The following is an 18,854-nucleotide window of genomic DNA, read 5'->3' on the forward strand; positions in this document are numbered from 1 at the left end:
TTCAGGTCTGGACCAAGCGGCAGTCTTCTCTCTATTAGGAATAAGACAAACATATTGTTACGTTCTTCTCTATCAGGCCTTCAGCAAACACTGCTAAACACAACAGCACATCTAACACAAGAACTTGACAACAAGAGCTTCAATAAACAAGGTGGCGGTTTATTTACAATTACATGAAAAGCCAATACAACACAATTGGCCACATCAAATGCTTTCTTGTACAATAGAACTGCCTACTAAAGACTACAAGTCTTTCTCTGTCTACTTCTAGACTCGTACAGCTACAATTTCAAGGACTCACTTTGTAGCACAAAGTCCTTACTGCTGGCTGTCCTGGACTCTACTGTCTATTGTTACACACTGTCGATAGTCCGTGAAGGCTCTCGATCACATGACCACAACATGGGTCATATTTGCGTAAACTAGCAGTAATGTCCCTTGTTCAACAGCCCTGTGTGATTGGCCTGAATCATGAGTGTCAGTAGGCCGCACACACATTAACCCTTTCAGTCCGAAACGAGGGTTATAACAATATTTAAATACTTCATCATCCCGCTTTCAGTCAGAGTTTTACAAAGTCATCAACGAGAGTACATAGAATAGCTGGTTATGTTTGTGTACTCATATTGTGTGTAAATGTTATTCGTATTTGCATCATATTCTTAGTTTTACACTAGTTATGCTGAGTTGAAAAAATAATAATTGGAATAAATGATTGATTCAAAATGTTTGATGCCATTTCGCTCAATATAAGCTTGTTTAAAAAAAAATGCTCGTCCCCTTCGACCTTTGTGAGGTTTGGGTTAATTTACCAGGATCACCATTTATTTCATATTATGATCTCATCCGATAGGAGAACTATTGAACTATATATAGAACTATTGTTGTCGGATTTCCGAATTCTGAAAAGTTGCATGATCTTCAGTCTTAGAGATTAAACAAAACTACACTGCTGTATAATAAAGTACACAAACTTGAAAGTCACATATTTTCGTTTCATAAAACTCTTTTATCGGCCAGTCTATATTTATTTATGTCTATGGGGGTGCGTTTATTGTTATTTTTAAATTATCAATAGGCCACAGATAAATTGTCCGTGGAACGTACAGACTCTTGCATAGATGTACATGTATCATAATTTAAACAGGTCATAAAGGTCAATAAGCAGGGCACTAAGTAGGCTGCCATTGTATTGTTTATAAATAGAGTTGTCATCTTATCTACATATCCTGACACTTTTATCAACACTTGCCAGATGATACAACTTTATTGTCCTAGATCTAATAGATCACATATAACTTAGATCTAGATCTAGTAACATTATGGATTGTTTCGTGAACGGGTTTTAATTGTTAAACTTTTTTGGAGAGTGGACAAGTAAATTGTCAGCCATGTTGCGCGTGAAATTTCTTCTCGTGCTGTGCTTCTCTCTAGCCATTGCCCTGAACCTGCATCACATGTCTGCTGACAATCAACGTGAGTAATCGTCCTTGTCTATGAATTGGATTGAATGTGATATATACAACTGAATCTTATGTTGATTAGCTATCTAAATTATAAAATTATTATGAGATTTTATTTAATAGGCATGAATATTTTCCAGCGTCGTATTATCTAAAATCTTTGGACCATGTGGTAGTGTTTGCAGTTTTGATGCAGAGGCCATGGCAGTCCGTGAAGCCTTAAAAGTCATTGACTCTCAACTCGGTGAGGGACATTTGAGGGCAACACAGATTGTTGTGGTCACTGACTCAAAACCTGTATTACAGGCTTTGCAAAGCCCTGGACCATGGCCCCCCCAATATCAACGCTGTCATCATGGCTTCACACAACATAAAGCAACGCTATGGCGCCTATGTAATAATGCAGTGGGTACCGAGTCATATAGGTGTGACTGGCAACACTCTTGCAGACTCCTTGGCCCACCATGGAGGGCTAGTTCCACCCAGCATGTTGTAAGTGTTAATCCTGCTTTGGCTAAAAATCAAAAACAGAAATGGACAAAAAGCCCGTGGTGTCATGAGGCGCCCTGACCGCACTTCCCCGTGGTGGAGGTTGTCCAGGCCTGAGCAAGCTATTATAGCACAGTGCAGGACAGGCCACTGTCCTGTAGGCTCATATTTCTCTCGGCTTTGGCCAAATTTTGATTCACGGTGCCCCCGCTGCGGGGAAGAAGAGGATACTGTGTCTCATATTCTTTTTGACTGCCCCAGACTTGCTGATCTCCGTCTCGACAGGTCTGAGAAATCAAAAATTCTGTATGGCGACATTTATGCACTACGCAAGACAGCAGGGTTTCTGTCCAGGGCTTTTGCAAGAGAGGATTTGAGCCTCTCAAGCCCTCACTCAAAAGAGAAAATTATATCGGAATTTTTACGGGTCAGAAACTTTGAAGTATTTTTTTTCCCATTTTAAACGCTAACACTTTAAATTTTATGTAGGTTGACAACAATGTCGTGATTAAGAAATGTCGGCCTATAGCTGTAGGAATATGTAAATACGGTGCAGCTATGGAATTACGGCAGTGAGTTTGCCAAATGTTTTATTCTCTGCAAACTCAACTTTTTTTAAAACTAAAATATACATATTAAATATTTAAAAGAAGTATAATAACACACAAGGATAGTCCATTTGTATCTTCTAAAATAAAGCAAACCTTTAGATTAAAGTATTTTTATTCATTAGTGGATCTTTAATAGAGCTTACGAAAGAATGTTGGGGCCTCCACACAAATCTGGCAATTTTTCCCTCGGCCCTGGCAGCCATATCAATTATTGTAAACAGCACCACCCTCCACCCTCATTGATGAAAACAATCTAGACGCCGTACATGACGTCTGCAGCCCGGACAACCAATGGAAAGCAAGAGAGAGAAAACTAGATTCATTTCACTTGCATCAAAAGGTTATTGAAAATCGCAAGGCAAGAAAAAGTGTCTCACATTGAGACAGCGTCTCTACTGTCACACAATCTAGCGTCACCAAACATGTCGTAGTTCCTGTCTAATGATTGGTCCTGAAATCACTACATTAACTCTTTCTCTCCTAACTGACGATACCAGCGTTGATACCACCAGAATGTGATAAATAATTACGGAGAGAAAGAGTTAATATGTAATTAAAGTTCCCTTTCAGACCTTATGGTCTATTGGACAGATGATGTAAAGGTCAACCCGTTTCTGTGTCCTGCACAAAGATCCAAAAATTAAACATCCCTGTGTTCACCAGGATTTGAACCCGGAATCCCCGGTTCGGAAGCCAAGCGATTTACCGCTCAGCCACAGCATTTCCATTTCTTCTCTAATTACTGTGAAATATGAATCCTAACACTACGAGATGAACCATAGTTGTTTCAAGAGATGAACCATAGTTGTTTCAAAAGATGAACCATAGTTGTTTCAAGAGATGAACCATAGTTGATCATAGAGATGAACCATAGTTGATCATAGAGATGAATCATAGTTATTTCAAGAGATGAACCATAGTTGTTTCAACAGATAAACCATAGTTGTTTCAAGAGATAAACCATAGTTGAACAAAGAGATGAACCATAGTTGTTTCAAGAGATGAACCATAGTTGTTTCAAGAGATGAACCATAGTTGTTTCAAAAGATGAACCATATTTGTTTCAAGAGATGAACCATAGTTGATCATAGAGATGAACCATAGTTGATCATAGAGATGAACCATAGTTATTTCAAGAGATGAACCATAGTTGTTTCAACAGATAAACCATAGTTGTTTCAAGAGATGAACCATAGTTGAACAAAGAGATGAACCATAGTTGTTTAAAGAGATGAACAATAGTTGTTTCAAGAGAAGAACCACAGTTGTTTCAAGAGATGAACCATAGTTGATCAAAGAGATGAGCCATAGTTGTTTCAAGAGATGAACTATAGTTGCTTCAAGAGATGAACCACAGTTGTTTCAAGAGATGAACCATAGTTGATCAAAGAGATGAGCCATAGTTGTTTCAAGAGATGAACTATAGTTGCTTCAAGAGATGAACCATAGTTGTTTCAAGGGATGAACCACAGTTGTTTAAAGAGATGAACAATAGTTGATCAAAGAGATGAATCATAGTTGTTTCAAGAGATGAACTATAGTTGTTTCAAGAGATGAACCATTGATGTTTCAAGAGATGCACCATAGTTAATCAAATAGATGAACCATTATAGTCTTACCAGACGAACCATAGTCACACTGCGACTGAAGGAGGCAGAGCTTATAAGAACTTAATCGTGAGATAAATTCAATTTGAAATAATTAATGAAAACAGCACACTTTATTTTTTTTTTGCAAAGCTACTAAGTTTGAGAGACAAGACAAGACATACAAGACAGACAAACTCGATGCAGACAGTTTTGTATTGGCCAGACAATTCCAGAACCACATGGTATTACAGCGAGCACCACAAAGAGCCAACATTTATGGATTCTCTCCAACCATTGGACAGAAAGTCACGTTACAGGTAATATTGGTTTTGACGACACCAGTGGTTCCTAAACAGTGTTCCGCGGAACCCGAGTGTTCCGCGAGGCCTGAAGTGGTCCACGAACAACTGGAATAATTAGCTAATTGGCCACCACATGAACATCCTTAAAAAAAATAAGTAAGTAAAGTTAAATACTCAGATTATATGCAAATAGGTCCGTAAAGGAAAATGTTTGGGAAACACTGGATTACGAATTTTTTAAAACTTGATTCTGTTTATAGATGATTCAGGGTGTGTTGGACTGTGAAATTAACTATTTTGGTTTGCATTGATGTTATGCTCCAAATGACTTCTATTGTAGATATTGTGGGAAGCATGGTCGAGAGGCCAAGTGCGCTTGAACTTGGCTTGGCTTGGCTACCTAGAAAGGGGCTCGAGGTTCGACACCCGACTCGGGCAGATTTGTGTTTACTGAGCCTAAAGGCAGCACGGAAAACCAACTCCTAGATACCCCCTCCACTGGTGGTCCACTGGTCCACAACTGAGATTGGACCAAAAGTGCTCTGAGCATGCTATATAAGCATAAAAGTAGCGCTATATAACCATATAATTATTAACTATTTAAATGATTTGAGTCTCCTTGCCCTATGCTTACATGTTGAGATGCTCCGGTTGTAAAAAGATTGAACTAGGCCTTCCGGGGTGCTTGCCAACCCCCCCTGGACAACGACCTTCACAACCTCCCAATGCAACCCATATATATATATATATAAAGGCGGCTTGTCACACAGTTACTGTTTTTCGTTACTGCAAATCTTTTGCCTTATTTCAAATTTATTTCTAACATTTATTATTGGCGCACACGTTGATGGCAATTATTTTTTATGCATTTTTGGGAAAGTTAAAATATTGTAACATACAACCTTATATTTATACGTCTACGTGACAATCACTTTTAGTATCGGTCACTTGCAGTTATTAATAGATACGAAAGTCATCTAACGTTTTGATGTTTTTTTTAAATAATTACATTTTAAGATTTTCTTGTACTTTTTCTAACTGGTAATCAATATATTCTTTACGGCCACAGCTGGTGACAGTGCCAGCTACAAAGACGTACAGCTACGAGACTACAGTACATCAGGACGGCACTTGGAACTTTGTGCTCGACCCCTTCGCTGCTGGGGTCACTGTCAACATCAGGGTCGACTCCGGGGGCGTGTCCCACAGCATTAGTGACGTCATCTTTGGGGATGTTTGGATCTGTTCTGGACAGTCCAACATGCAGATGACCGTATTCCAGGTAAGTCACTAAATGTCGATGTCGGCACGCTTTGTCGTTGTGATAATAATAATGATGAAAGAAACTAACCAACCAACTCACTAAATTAACTTGATTAGCGACTTCATGCTCCTTAAATAGTGCCGTCTCAAGACTATTCTAGACCAGGCATGTCAAACTCATTAAAGCGTATGGGCCGCATAAAAACTTACCATGACCTGAAGGGCCTCAGCCAAAAATCAGTAGGAAAACATAGCCTACTAGTTATATGTAAATAAGAAACAATACAATAGAATACGTAAGAATTAGTGGAATACCTGTCCTTTAGTTAACTAAAATTGAAGTGCTTCTGTATTAATAAAAAAAAATTAATATGGTTCAGCATTATTTTCGCTGTCCTGATGCTTGACATCTTTTCTGGGATACAAGTTTATTAATGTCAGGTTGAAGTTTGTTTGTCACTGACACTTTCATCACTGATGACAAATTTCGATCAGATAATCTTGAAAGGTGTTTTGTAGCTTTCATAGTGGAAAAACAATCAATGTGTCCAATGTCATCCAGAAACATTGAAAATTGGCAATAATTAAAGCCACGGTCACGAATAAAATTAATTAGCGACTGGAACTGGTCTTAGCACATGTTGGAACTGTAATTACTTTGCGGCATTATGCTAATTGGTGAATGATGCACTGAAAATGATCAAGTTTAAAATGAGCATCAGCCTCACTTATTTTTGCAAGCAGCTTTGCATCAACAACATATCTAACCCCAACCATGGTTGGTGCGCATCTTGCGCTATCTGTTGCTAGACTAGCTATTTCTAGCTAAGGTAAATTTTACAGCAATATCACCTCCTGTAATTTCTCAAAAAACATCCTCGCTTGATGTGGTGTTATGTATAGAACAGATCTCAAGTAGTTCCTAATGTATGTCAAAATTCCTGTCACAGATCCTTATGAATATAACCAACTGTGCTACACCCGTTAAAACAATTGATTTATCGAGAGCCAATGAAAAGAATTCAAAATCAGCTATTTTGTTCTTTAATTATTCATGCAAGCTGACTGACATGTCATTTATTCTATCTGCCACAATGTTCCTAGTTAACGCTATTTCTTTGAATGCTTTCACCTTTTTCTGGACTTCTGCAGCTTTAACGACACACTCCTTAATAAAATCACATCCACTAAATGATTTGCTATAGCTTTCAATTAAATTTGACAAAATGTAGCTGGCTTTCGTTACAGACTCACTCTCCGTTGTTCAGTTAAACTACTATTTGTTGCCTTTTAAAACTATTTTTCAAATCAAGTAGCTTGTCATCTCTCATTTTTCCAGCGTAAACATAATATGCCTTTTTGTGATTAGCGTCATGTTGTTTCACATTGTACTCTTTGGGCACGAATTGCATGAATTGCATATTAAGCAGTGAAATTTATTTGATACCGATGTGCAGAAATAATTTAACTACCATTTTTCTTGAAACAATCTATTTTCATCCTTAATTTTCCTTTTAGTACCACTTGCTGCTGTAGTTACTAATTCTTCATCAGTATACAATCCATTATTCTGGGAAATTATAAATTGTCAGTAAACTAGTGTAAATTGTCTTGTGACCTCAGAAAGTACTGAATTAACTCAATATAAAGGGGGCCTAGTAGTTACTGAAATAAAACAGAATGACAAAATTAACCACTGATAATTTTTGTGTAAGTCTAACATATTGCTTATTTAATGAATACCTGACTTCAGTTGGGGACAGTAAAGGCACTTGGTCGTTGTGCTGGCTACATGACACCCTGCTCGTTAACCGTTGGCCAAAGAAACTGATGACTTTAACATCATCTTCCCTATAGACTAGGGGTTCTCAACCTGTGGGTCGCGACCCCCTTGGGGGTCGATTGACGATTTGCCAGAGGTCGCCAAAGACCATTGAAAAAAATTTTTGTCTACTCTTCTATTGCTGTGTGTGTATGCGGGGGGGGGGGGGGGTCGCGGCAGAGTGGGGGATTGTAAAAAGGGGTCGCCGAGCATAAAAGGTTGAGAACCGCTGCTATAGACCGTATGGTCTAAAAGGGGGGACTTTACTTTATCTCCGAACAATATTCGATAGAGAAATATCATCTGGGTCAGATGAGACTAGAAGAATGTTGATGTCCTCCAGCTCTTTGCTGTTAGTACTTTTGAAATGAAATGGGCTCCAAATACTAAAACATTTCGACTATTTTTTATGCCCATGAAATTTGTCATGAGAAACAATGACATCAATAGTGCCGTAAAATAAGTTGAAATTTGAAAGTCTTCTCTTGAGTATTCTCTTCTCTAGTCATTAGTAGTAGGCTCATCAAATGGCCTTTGAGCTTTCCGCAATCGTATACAGCAGGGGTTCTCAACCTGTGAGTCGCGACCCCCTTGAGGGGTCGATTGACGATTTGTCAGGGGTCGCCTAAGACCATCGATTGGATTGTATTTTGTCTATTCTTCTATTGCTGTATGTGTGTGTGGGGGGGGGGCGCGCAGAGTGGGGGGATGGTAAAAAGGGGTCGCCTTACTTACAAGGTTGAGAACCGCTGGTATAGAAGAAAAAAAAATGAATCAACAATCAAACGTTCTTCTACTTTAGCAGCCCCTTTTATTTTACACTGAAAAAGTCATTCTCTAATGATTTATTCTAGATCAGGGGTTCTCAACCTGTGGGTCGCGGCCCCCCTGGGGGTCGATTGACGATTTGCCAGGGGTCGCCTAAAACCATCAAAAATAAGGATTGTTATTGTCTATTCTTCTATTGCTGTGTGTGTCTATTGGGGGGGGGGGGGTCCGCGGCAGAGTGGTATATTGTAAAAGGGGGTCGCCGAGCTTAAAAGGTTGAGAACCGCTGTTCTAGATCTTCTGCAGTTGTCTATCTGCTTTATGTAGATCTTGCTGCTAACTTTCCAACATTTTTAACTCATCGTCGACTGCGCTTACAATTTTGTACTGGACAATAAGCAGAACATAATAAAACCATTGTTATTTTATTAGCACTATATAAAGTAGTCAGTTTAGGTCTCTGACATACTTGAGGACTCTGCACCTTTCCAGAGCAAAATAATTATACATTAAGATTTTATTTAAATATCGAAAACAGAAACAAATTGAGCTTTCAGAAAATTGAATAATTAGCTAGTAATATACAAATTTTGATTCTTGACCATCAGGACTATTCCTAGTATAGACCAATATGCTGTTGTCGCCCATCTTCCAATTTCCGTTTTTTTCTTTTTTTACAACACAGAAATACAAAACACCAAACTCTTCCCCCCCCCCCCAACCCAGGGCGGGTCTTAGGCCACTGCAACCTATGCGGCACCAGTGGGCCCTGCTATTTCTTAGGCCCCGCGCTAATTCCAGGTGTAAATCATTATATTAGATCATTATCTTATCTATACTATGAAGTAGAAAGTAAGGCGTATGTATGTATGTTAGGAATAAAAATCAAAACTGCTTGACCAATCTTGCTAAAACTTGGCAGAAATGTTCCTTGGGTACTAACTTAAGACCGTAGTGTATGTATTGTAGCCCTAAAACAAACTTAAGACCCTCAAAAAAAATAATGACCGACTCTATGAAAGATATAGTATTATATGGATCTAGGCTTTGTTTACAATGTTGACATAAGAAAAGATCGAAAGGATTTAGATCTAGATCTACTTTTAAGAAGTAAACTTTGCACATATAGTTTTTACTTTGACACTTGAAAATACATAATATAATCTATTGGTTTCATTATTTAATAAAATTAACCTTCAAATTTGTGTTTCAAAAGCATTTTTACATAAATTCGTTCCTTATATCTGTGAATTCAGAACTTCCTGACTTACTTATATATAATATTGTATAAGACTTATAATACCATTCATTTAATAAATCGGGTAAACCCGTTTTAATTGTACTTTATATACTATTCATCTATCGCTCCTTTCGTCTTTAATAGATATGAATGTATCGGCTTCGGGTAAACCCGTTTTCGCAAAACTAATTTTATTTTCGTAGCGAAAGAGAAAAACTTGAAAGGATCATTAGCTAAGTTTAACATACATTTAAATCCAATCCACTAGATTAGTAAACACAAACTTAGACCCGAAGGCCGCGGGTAATGTCAGGCTAGTATCTTGTATATTACAGACGTTACTTTAAAAAAGAAGAAGATTAGGTCCTACGTCAGATGTGGCCAGCACGACGCCTTTACCTTTCCCCAACTAAAGTCAGGTACCCATTAGAGCTGGGTGGACTCAGAGGCGCCCTAGAGATCCCGAAATTAAAAATCCCAGTCTTTACCAGGATTAGAACCAGGGACCCCTGGTTTGAAACCGCTTTACTGCTCAGCCACTGCGCCTCCATTTTCGTATAAAGAAAATGCAATATTTTCTTTTTAATTGACATTTTTATTTTGTGCGTATATTTCCAGATAGATGGCGCTGCTGAAGAGATTGCAGACGCCCACAATTACCCCAACATACGTCTGATGACTGTTAGCATGAACGAGTCGTCCACACCGCTTCGTAACTTGATACAGATTGACGAGCCCTGGAGCAAAGCCAATAACAGTAGGACTATGTTACGATATTGCTTTAGTTAAAATGCTAAAAAAAACCTCTTAATTAATACTTTGCTGTATCATATGGTCAAATTAGTTGAAACCAAGAAATCAGAGACAGGGTTACTGCAGCGATAGGACCCCTTGACGACCTGCTAACTATTGTAAAAAGACGAAAGCTTAAAACCTATGGCCACGTTACAAGATCTACGGGGCTCGCAAAGACCTTCCTTCAGGGAACAGTACCAGGAAAAAGAAAAAGAGGCAGACAGAAAAAGCGATGGGAGGACAACATTAAAGAATGGACGGGCCTGCCATTGAGAGTGGTTCTAAACAAGGCAAAAAAAAAAAAAAGGGAGGAATGGAGAAAGACGGTCGACAAGTCTTGCCTGGTGCCCCAACGGTCCAACAGACTAAGGGATAGGTAAAGGTAAAGGGTAAAAAAAGGTTTTAAAAACAAAAAAGACTTTTTTTTACAAAAAAAAAAGCTTATAGTAAGCGTTGCTTTGGTCAGCCATGCAATTAAATTTGTAGATCTAGATGAGTAATACTACATCTGCTCGATTTTCGACTCAGGACCGGACACACCAGAATGCGACAACACGTGTACCGGAAGCTCAAAATTGGAACCAGTGAAATCTGCCCCTTGTGGAGTATCACCAGAGAATGCAGACCACGTCCTCCAAAACTGCTCTCTATACCAAGAGGCCCGTATAAGACACTGGCCCCAAATCACCCCAATAGAAAGAGAAACTCTATGGAGAGCTCCCTGATTTGGAAACCACTGTTCATCTCATGTATTGGTCTAGTCATATGAACACGCCAACATAACAATGAGAACGAAGAAGAAGAAGAAGAATCTGTTCGATTATAAATAAAATTACTGATTGTCTTTTTATAGTACTATTTCATGCTTTTAGCTTTCTCAATACGCTATGATCTTATCACTCGTCTGGACCAGTTGAGAAAGGGCTGGGGTGAGAAAGAACGGGGTATCTGGGTGATTATTGCCCTGATCGCGTTTTAAATGCATTTATATTAAAAAAATGAAACACCTGAACGAGCTTGAGCACTCTAGCTTACACACTAACACTGTACCAGAGAAGGCCTTTGAAAATTGGCATTATAGTTATCTGTTGTTAGTGTCAAACTTAAAAGCAAAGTATAAAGTGGACTAGTTTAACATATACCACATCCGTCAAGTACAATTTCTTTCCCTTGTTGGATAACAAACCAAATAATTAATTACCAATAGTTAATTAAAATGTTTTATTTTTAATTGATTCTTGTTTTGTTAGGTTCAAGAAATAAGACTGCGAAATATCCGCTTGATCAGTGGGTGTGGAGAAAATAGCGTGTACAAAGTTTTTACCAAACAGACCAAACAGACAGAGTGGGTTGATAGAAGCGTTGTAAACAGCTTGTAAAACTAATTTTTCACCTTGGCAATAGCCTTTCTCTTACTTCAAGAAATATAGCTTTGTAAATGTGACATTTCTCTGGACATGTATCGACCCACACGGGAAGAGATTGATATTAAAACACGGTCTAAAGCAGCGGTTCTCAACCTTTTATGCTCGGCGACCCCTTTTTACAATCCCACCCTCAAACACACACAGCAATAGAAGAATAGACAAAAACAATCCATATTTTCGAGGGTCTTAGGCGACCCCTGGCAAATCGTCAATCGACCCCCAAAGGGGTCGCGACCCACAGGTTGAGAACCCCTGGTCTAAAGTCAATAGATGCGCCCAAATATGGAGAGCATTCCTGGGCTTTAGATAAAGGAATCATGGGTGGCCCATTCATCATGGTCCTTCTCTGAACCTTGTTGATGTGATCCAAAAGGAACGCTTCTCATTACATTGGGCACCAACTCAGTTGCAGAAGCTGCCGGAGGGAATATCAAAGTTGATACACCCAACGTCTAGGGGGCTCAACTCCTGATCTTTCCTCGAGGTTATCGTCTGAAGCCTTAACACCACAAGGCAGCCGGGGGGTGGAACTCAGAGCAGCCCTATACTAAACAAACTTCCTTAATTGAGCTTCAGCTGCCCAAAGCTTCCGGTTTTGTAGCGCCAGGTGTCAGCCTTCACCCCTTCACCTGTTAGTAAGAGCAGTTTCGGAGGGCTTAGTATCTAAGCCACACTAGCAGGTCATGTGATTTACTAATTTCTCATAGGCTATTTAAAACACATGCCGTTAAGGGTTATTTATAGACAATGGGAGCTCATTCCTATTGACAAAACCTGGCCATGACAACCATTAAAACCTTAGAATTATATTGAGCGCAATAAAAAGTAATGATATTGTACAAGATTAGTATAATCGTACTTTTCTGATGCCAACTAGAAAATAGCATTAATCGTTAAGTTGCGATTCTAATCTTATGAATGAAAAACGTTCCTTAAAAAATAATTATTATCTAATTGTGCATGTTAATTAGAGTCAGCCATTGTTTTTTCCTGGCTGATTCAGGCAACCCGTTTTATGCTCAAATAGCACTTGTAAAAAGAGACCACTTATATAAATATTATATCCAAACAGTTAATCAGGTACTTTAATACACTGTTCTGAAGTGTCTACGTTTAGTCATATGGAAACATGGAATGCCTATTCTTATACTGGTCTAGCTAAAATTTAAAAGTATTTTAGTTTATTGATTGATATGTAAAAAAAAAATATTCTACAGGCTCTGTCGGCTCTCACACGCCGTGGACATATTTCTCAGCCGTTTGTTGGCTTTTTGGCAAGAGCATCTATAAGGCAAGGCGCACCCCCATCGGACTCGTAGCCACGGATTGGGGTGGCACTGTCATAAAGGCATGGTCATCCCCCGAGGCTCTTGCCCATTGCGGCGTCCACGAAACAGATGACCAACAAGAGTTTCACAAAGAGTAAGTGTTTTTTTGTGTTTTTTTTTTGCTGATAGAACGAAGAAACAGAACTCTTTTTTTTGTTTGTTAACAACCGTCTTTGTTTCTGCCCCAAGAAGAGCTACTTAGGTTTTAGATCAGCCTTTATGTTTCTTGTAGTAAAGTTCCCCTTTCAGACCTGGTGGTCTATAGGGCAGATGATGTAAAGGTCATCTGTTTATGTGACCTACGGTTAAGGAGGGTGTCATGTGGCCAGCACAACTACCAACCGCCTTTACTTTTCCCAAACTAATGCCAGGCACCTATAAGAGCTGGGTGGACTCAGAGGTGCCCAAAGATCCCGAAATTAACAATCGCAGTCTTCATCAGGATTCGAATCCGGGACCTCTGGTTCAGAAGCCAAGCGCTTTACCCCTCGGCCACCGCGCCTCCTTGTTTGTTGTAGGTGATGTAATTTTGTTTCGTATATTTGCAAATGTATATGTTCCCTGAGATAGTTTTGTATTTTCAGGCTATTGAAAGATGTTCCTGACAGAGATAGGTACAGACTACAAGGTCCTAAGAATAACTCCGTCCTGTGGAATTCAATGATCCATCCTTTGCTGGGGATGACGATCTATGGCGCCATCTGGTATCAAGGTTAGTTGATTGGGGGGTGGGGCCCTCTGTAAAAAGTTGTCGGTGAAGAGCTATCTCTCATTTCTGGCCCCATGGGAGAAATCGTTCCCTATGTCAGGTCAAACGGTCAAAAAATGGGCACAAGTTCGACCCTTAACGAAAACTTACAGATGCACCAAGGTACTGAACAACATACTACATCCGAGTCACATCAACAATATACTATAAGAGGTCATAATAGTAACCACCCCAGTGCTAGATTTACCTATAATAAAAATAATAATTAAATGTATAGAACGCTGTCAACATACTGTAGACTTAAGGGGCTATGAAAATATTTAAAACATAAATCCGAACATAAATGTCGAAGACATCGAAAATAAAATATAAATAGGTTCTCGGCAAAAACGATTTTTGTCTGCATCAGATGTGACAAAATATGCAGGTCACTTATGGGTCTGTGTATTCACGTGAACTAATGTAGTCATCTTTATCTCCGGACTCGAAGACAGGGCCTTATTATTATTATCTACTATCACGCGAAATGAAGTCAGTCTAGAACGTAGTACACAATTGATAATAGTATAGTGGTACTAGTATTACCCACCGGTTACGCCCGTTAATTTGTAACGAGGCTTTAAGCTCTTTTCTTTTTATGGCCTAAAACCCCTTTACTCATTCTTTAACGCTCCCATACACAATTTTTTTTGGCTTATCATTCTGTCAGGATATCTGTACATGTTGAGTCAGAACAAAGTCATATATCGGCAAGTGGAATAGAGTTAAAGCATCCTGTTTGTAAAATGTTTTACATGTTTCGGATGTTCCTTCAGAGTTGAAGATAATTACTTCCTAGTCAAAACCTCCCGCAGGTCGACGGGGGATGGGAGCGGGCAGGGTTTGAACCCTGGACCATCGATAAATCTGAACGACAGTCCAGCGCGCAAACCGCACGACCAGGCAGCCATCCTGTTTGATATAGAAACCCTTTTTTTTCTCATTCGTGTGTGAGGGTAGGTGAAAGTGACTCCGGTGGTGCGCCCAGAAACATATACAACTGTACATTCCCCACGATGATCAAAGACTGGAGAGGCAACTGGAACAGGGCGTCCAATGGTCAGACAAGCGCCACATTCCCTTTTGGCTTTGTACAGGTCAGTGCCAGCAACAAAACTTTCAACCATTTTAGGTACTGACATTTTTCAAGGGAGTTAATTGAAGGATGTGTGGATGTGTGGCTGTATGGATGTGTGGATGTAAGGATATGTGGATGTAAGGATGTGTGGATGTATGTGTGGATGTAAGGATGTGTGGAAGGATGTGTGGATGTAAAGATGTGTGGATGTAAGGATATGTGGATTTAAGGATGTAAGGATGTCTGGATGTAAGGATGTTTGGATGTAAGGATGTGTGAATGTGGTACAAACCACTTGGCTACTTATCAAAGACTCGGGCTGTGAAGGTAGCATGGAACTCTTGTTCCAGAATCCCCCCTTACGGTCCACAAAAGAGATTGGACTGTAGCGCACCTAGCATACTGTAACATTAACGATGCGCAATATAAAAGATTTTTAAAAAGTATAAACACTACATCAATCACAGTGAGATTATTTTGGGTTTACAGCTCGATGGCGAAGGTATTGTTATCTTTGTCGAAAAGCCTGATAGGGTATCCCCGAGGTGTTTTTCCATATCTACTGTAATAACAATGTGATTCGAAAAATAGAACTTATTAACAAATACAATATTTTTAAGCTCATGTTTTTATATTGTATTTTTTTTTATGATAAAAACGTATAAACTGGCGTTAACTTAAATGATATTCGTTAAAATGTATTCAATAAAGTGGATTTCACTTTAACAGTTAGCACCGTATCATCCAAGTCCTGGTTCCACGTCCGGATTCAGTGACATCCGTTGGCACCAGACGGCAGACAGAGGCTATGTCCCCAATCCGGACATGCCAAATGTCTTCATGGCTGTAGCTGTAGACTTGCCAGATTTTAACTCAACTTATGGCTCGTGAGTATTCAAGTAATTTTGGCGAGGTTTTAATGTGTAAATAAATTTTAAAAAATATTTCATTCATCTCTTTAGTTGACTCTAGAATAATAGACTATCACTATACTGCAGGGGTTCACAACCTGTGGATCGCGACCCCCTTGGGGGTCGATTTACGATTTGCTAGGGGTCGCCTAAGACCATCGAAAATAAGGATTGTTATTGTCTATTCTTCTATTGCTGTATGTGTGTGTGTGTGCGGGCGTCGCGAAAGAGTGGGGGATTGTAAAAAGGGGTCGCCGAGCATAAAAGGTTGAGAACCGCTGCTATACTGTATTAAAATTACGTGTAAGAGCAGCTGCCTGCATAGCAATAAGTCCAAATCTAATTTACATGCTACTGTAAGGAATGGACCATAAGTGTAAATAGCATGACGCGTAGGACGTAATCATCTTCTTTTTTTAAGTAACGTCTGTATCATATAAGATAAGAAGATAAGATAGCAATATTAAGAGAGACAACTACGAAACGAAACAGATTCAGAAAACAGTTTAAGAAAGACAGCCCTGAAGTACAGTCGGTTAATCTAAGAGAGACAACTCTGAAATTAAACTAGTGACTAATAGTCTAAGAGAGAATATTCTTTGCGATACCAACTACAGATCACAATCTAACTCGCTTTATATTATGACCCAGCAAGTAAAGGCACTGAGGTCAACCTGACCACTGTCGCATAACACGGTGGCACGCAATCCTCAATAATCTTAAGAGTTATTAATTGAAATTGTACTTTGGAATCTACTATGTAATTGTTTTAAGAGTTACATCTAAGGATCTTAAACTCTATGCTTACGGAAGCTTGCCTCTATCTGCCTGCCTGAAAAGACTTCTGTCTGGGAAAGGGCCAAGCAGATGTTACATTTTACATTCCTATCCTAGGACGCGCGGAATAGAACCGAGGCCGAAGGCCGAGCATACAGGTTAAACTCCCCCAATATTTCTTCTCAGTAGCACATCAGCCTTGTATATGTTAGACATAAAAAAAAACGGCTTCTTGTGGAACGTTGTGTGGATGGTGAAATGTTTTTGGGGCTTTTTTTTCCAAACCCGCAATTGCAATGAACTTGGTCCTTAGGCACTCCCATCGTTTTTTTTTCCAATTGCCTAATAGTCTCCTCTAACTACTGTTTCCATCTTTACTTAGAAAAAGAAACAACAATCTACCTACGCTACACCTAGACCAGTGATTCCTAAAATACGGCCCGCGGGCCACATCCGGTCCGCGATGCAGGTCTATCTAGCCAGTCAGAACTGTCCGCAATGCAATTAATGGGAGTGCAAAACATAATTTAAAAAAAAATAACCATGTCAATGCCATTTTTAGTTGAGTTCCTTTGGTGAGTGTTGATGAAAGAGAAACTTGGCTTTGAGTGTACACAATTAGGAAGAAATGTGGCCAGATTTTTACTTTCTGTACAGCATACATAAAAGTGAGTCTGTTGTTTTAATGGAGTATTTGCTTTGCAGTCTGATTCGGAAGAAGTTTCGGTAAAATAACTTGGAGCATCCAACTATTTGCTATAGAAATAATGTTGATTACAACTTGCTTCTATTCAAAATGTGGTCTGCTTTATTGCATTTTTATTATCACAATGATGTGGCCCGCGACAAGAGAATGGGAAATTTATTTGGCCCGCGGGCTAAAGAAGGTTGGGTGTCACTGACCTAGACAATATGGTTCTTCGTCTAACTGTACATTAATTTACTGGATACGTATTTTAGACTAACCACACTCCACATTTCATACTAGCTACACTCCACATTTCATACTAACTACACTCCACATTTCATACTAACTACTCTCCACATTTCATACTAACCACACTCCACATTTCATACTAACTACACTCCACATTTCATACTAACTACACTCCACATTTCATACTAACTAAACTCCACATTTCATACTAACTACACTCCACATTTCATACTAACTACACTCCACATTTCATACTAACCACACTCCACATTTCATACTGACTATTCTCCACATTTCATACTAACTACACTCCACATTTCATACTAACTACACTCCACATTTCATACTAACTACACTCCACATTTCATAGTAACTACACTCCACATTTCATACTAACTACACTCCACATTTCATACTAACCACACTCCACATTTCATACTAACTACTCTCCACATTTCATACTAACTACACTCCACATTTCATACTAACTACACTCCATAACTACACTCCACATTTCATACTAACTCCACTCCACATTTCATACTAACTACACTCCACATTTCATACTAACTACACTCCACATTTCATACTAACTAAACTCCACATTTCATACTAACTCCACTCCACATTTCATACTAACTACACTCCACATTTCAAACTTGCGCTGATTCATTATTTAATGTTTCTCTTCTTGTCCAGCATTCACCCTCGCTATAAGAGAGACGTTGGTGCAAGGCTCGCCTTGAGTGGACTGGCCGTGGCCTACCACCAGAGCGGTATCTTCCAGGGCCCACTGCCCACAGGTTCTCATTCATCAGCCAGTGGTCTGATCGTGGACTATGGTAACACATGGAAGCTGAGTGTGGTCATCAATGACGGGTTTGAGGTTAGGACTGATTTAGTTATAATATTATCTCTGTACGAACTTAAAGCATTGAATGGAGAAATTTAATACACCATATACGATATATTTCAGTGGATTACTTCTCTATGCCTACGAATTTAAATGCAAGACAAAAATATAGATCTTAACTTTTTTATTATTATTATTTCATAGTTTACAGGTGTCGCGATAAAATGAATAAATTCTTCTAGTTGACACCTCGAGCTATGCATAATCAGTTTCTCAAAATCTGAAGTAGAGACTGAGACTAAAAATAGTTTGAGGATCTATGAAATCTATGAAACTTACAATTTGACGTGGTAATTGAACGAGCTTAAGGAAAATAAGAGCGCTTTTTGTCCCTGCACTTGAAATAAGAAACTTGTTTTTTCGTATCTCTGAGAATTTAATAAAACTATGCTT

General features: G+C 39.0%; 1 protein-coding gene across 1 annotated transcript in view; it reads left to right on the forward strand.

Annotated features, from left to right (window-relative positions):
• The first annotated feature begins 1,223 nt into the window (after nt 1-1,223).
• Nucleotides 1,224-18,854, forward strand: part of LOC106051251 (sialate O-acetylesterase-like) — an 18,205-nt gene continuing 574 nt past the window's right edge. The window contains exons 1-9 of the mRNA XM_056033562.1: nt 1,224-1,476; nt 4,303-4,469; nt 5,524-5,736; nt 10,166-10,304; nt 12,987-13,191; nt 13,682-13,809; nt 14,806-14,942; nt 15,653-15,810; nt 18,248-18,434. Of these exons, the coding sequence (XP_055889537.1) occupies nt 1,392-1,476; nt 4,303-4,469; nt 5,524-5,736; nt 10,166-10,304; nt 12,987-13,191; nt 13,682-13,809; nt 14,806-14,942; nt 15,653-15,810; nt 18,248-18,434 (1,419 nt within the window). The 5' untranslated portion in view covers nt 1,224-1,391. The remainder of the gene's footprint in view (nt 1,477-4,302; nt 4,470-5,523; nt 5,737-10,165; nt 10,305-12,986; nt 13,192-13,681; nt 13,810-14,805; nt 14,943-15,652; nt 15,811-18,247; nt 18,435-18,854) is intronic.

The sequence above is a fragment of the Biomphalaria glabrata genome, chromosome 6, assembly GCF_947242115.1.
Source record: "Biomphalaria glabrata chromosome 6, xgBioGlab47.1, whole genome shotgun sequence".
Taxonomy (NCBI): Eukaryota; Metazoa; Mollusca; class Gastropoda; family Planorbidae; genus Biomphalaria; species Biomphalaria glabrata.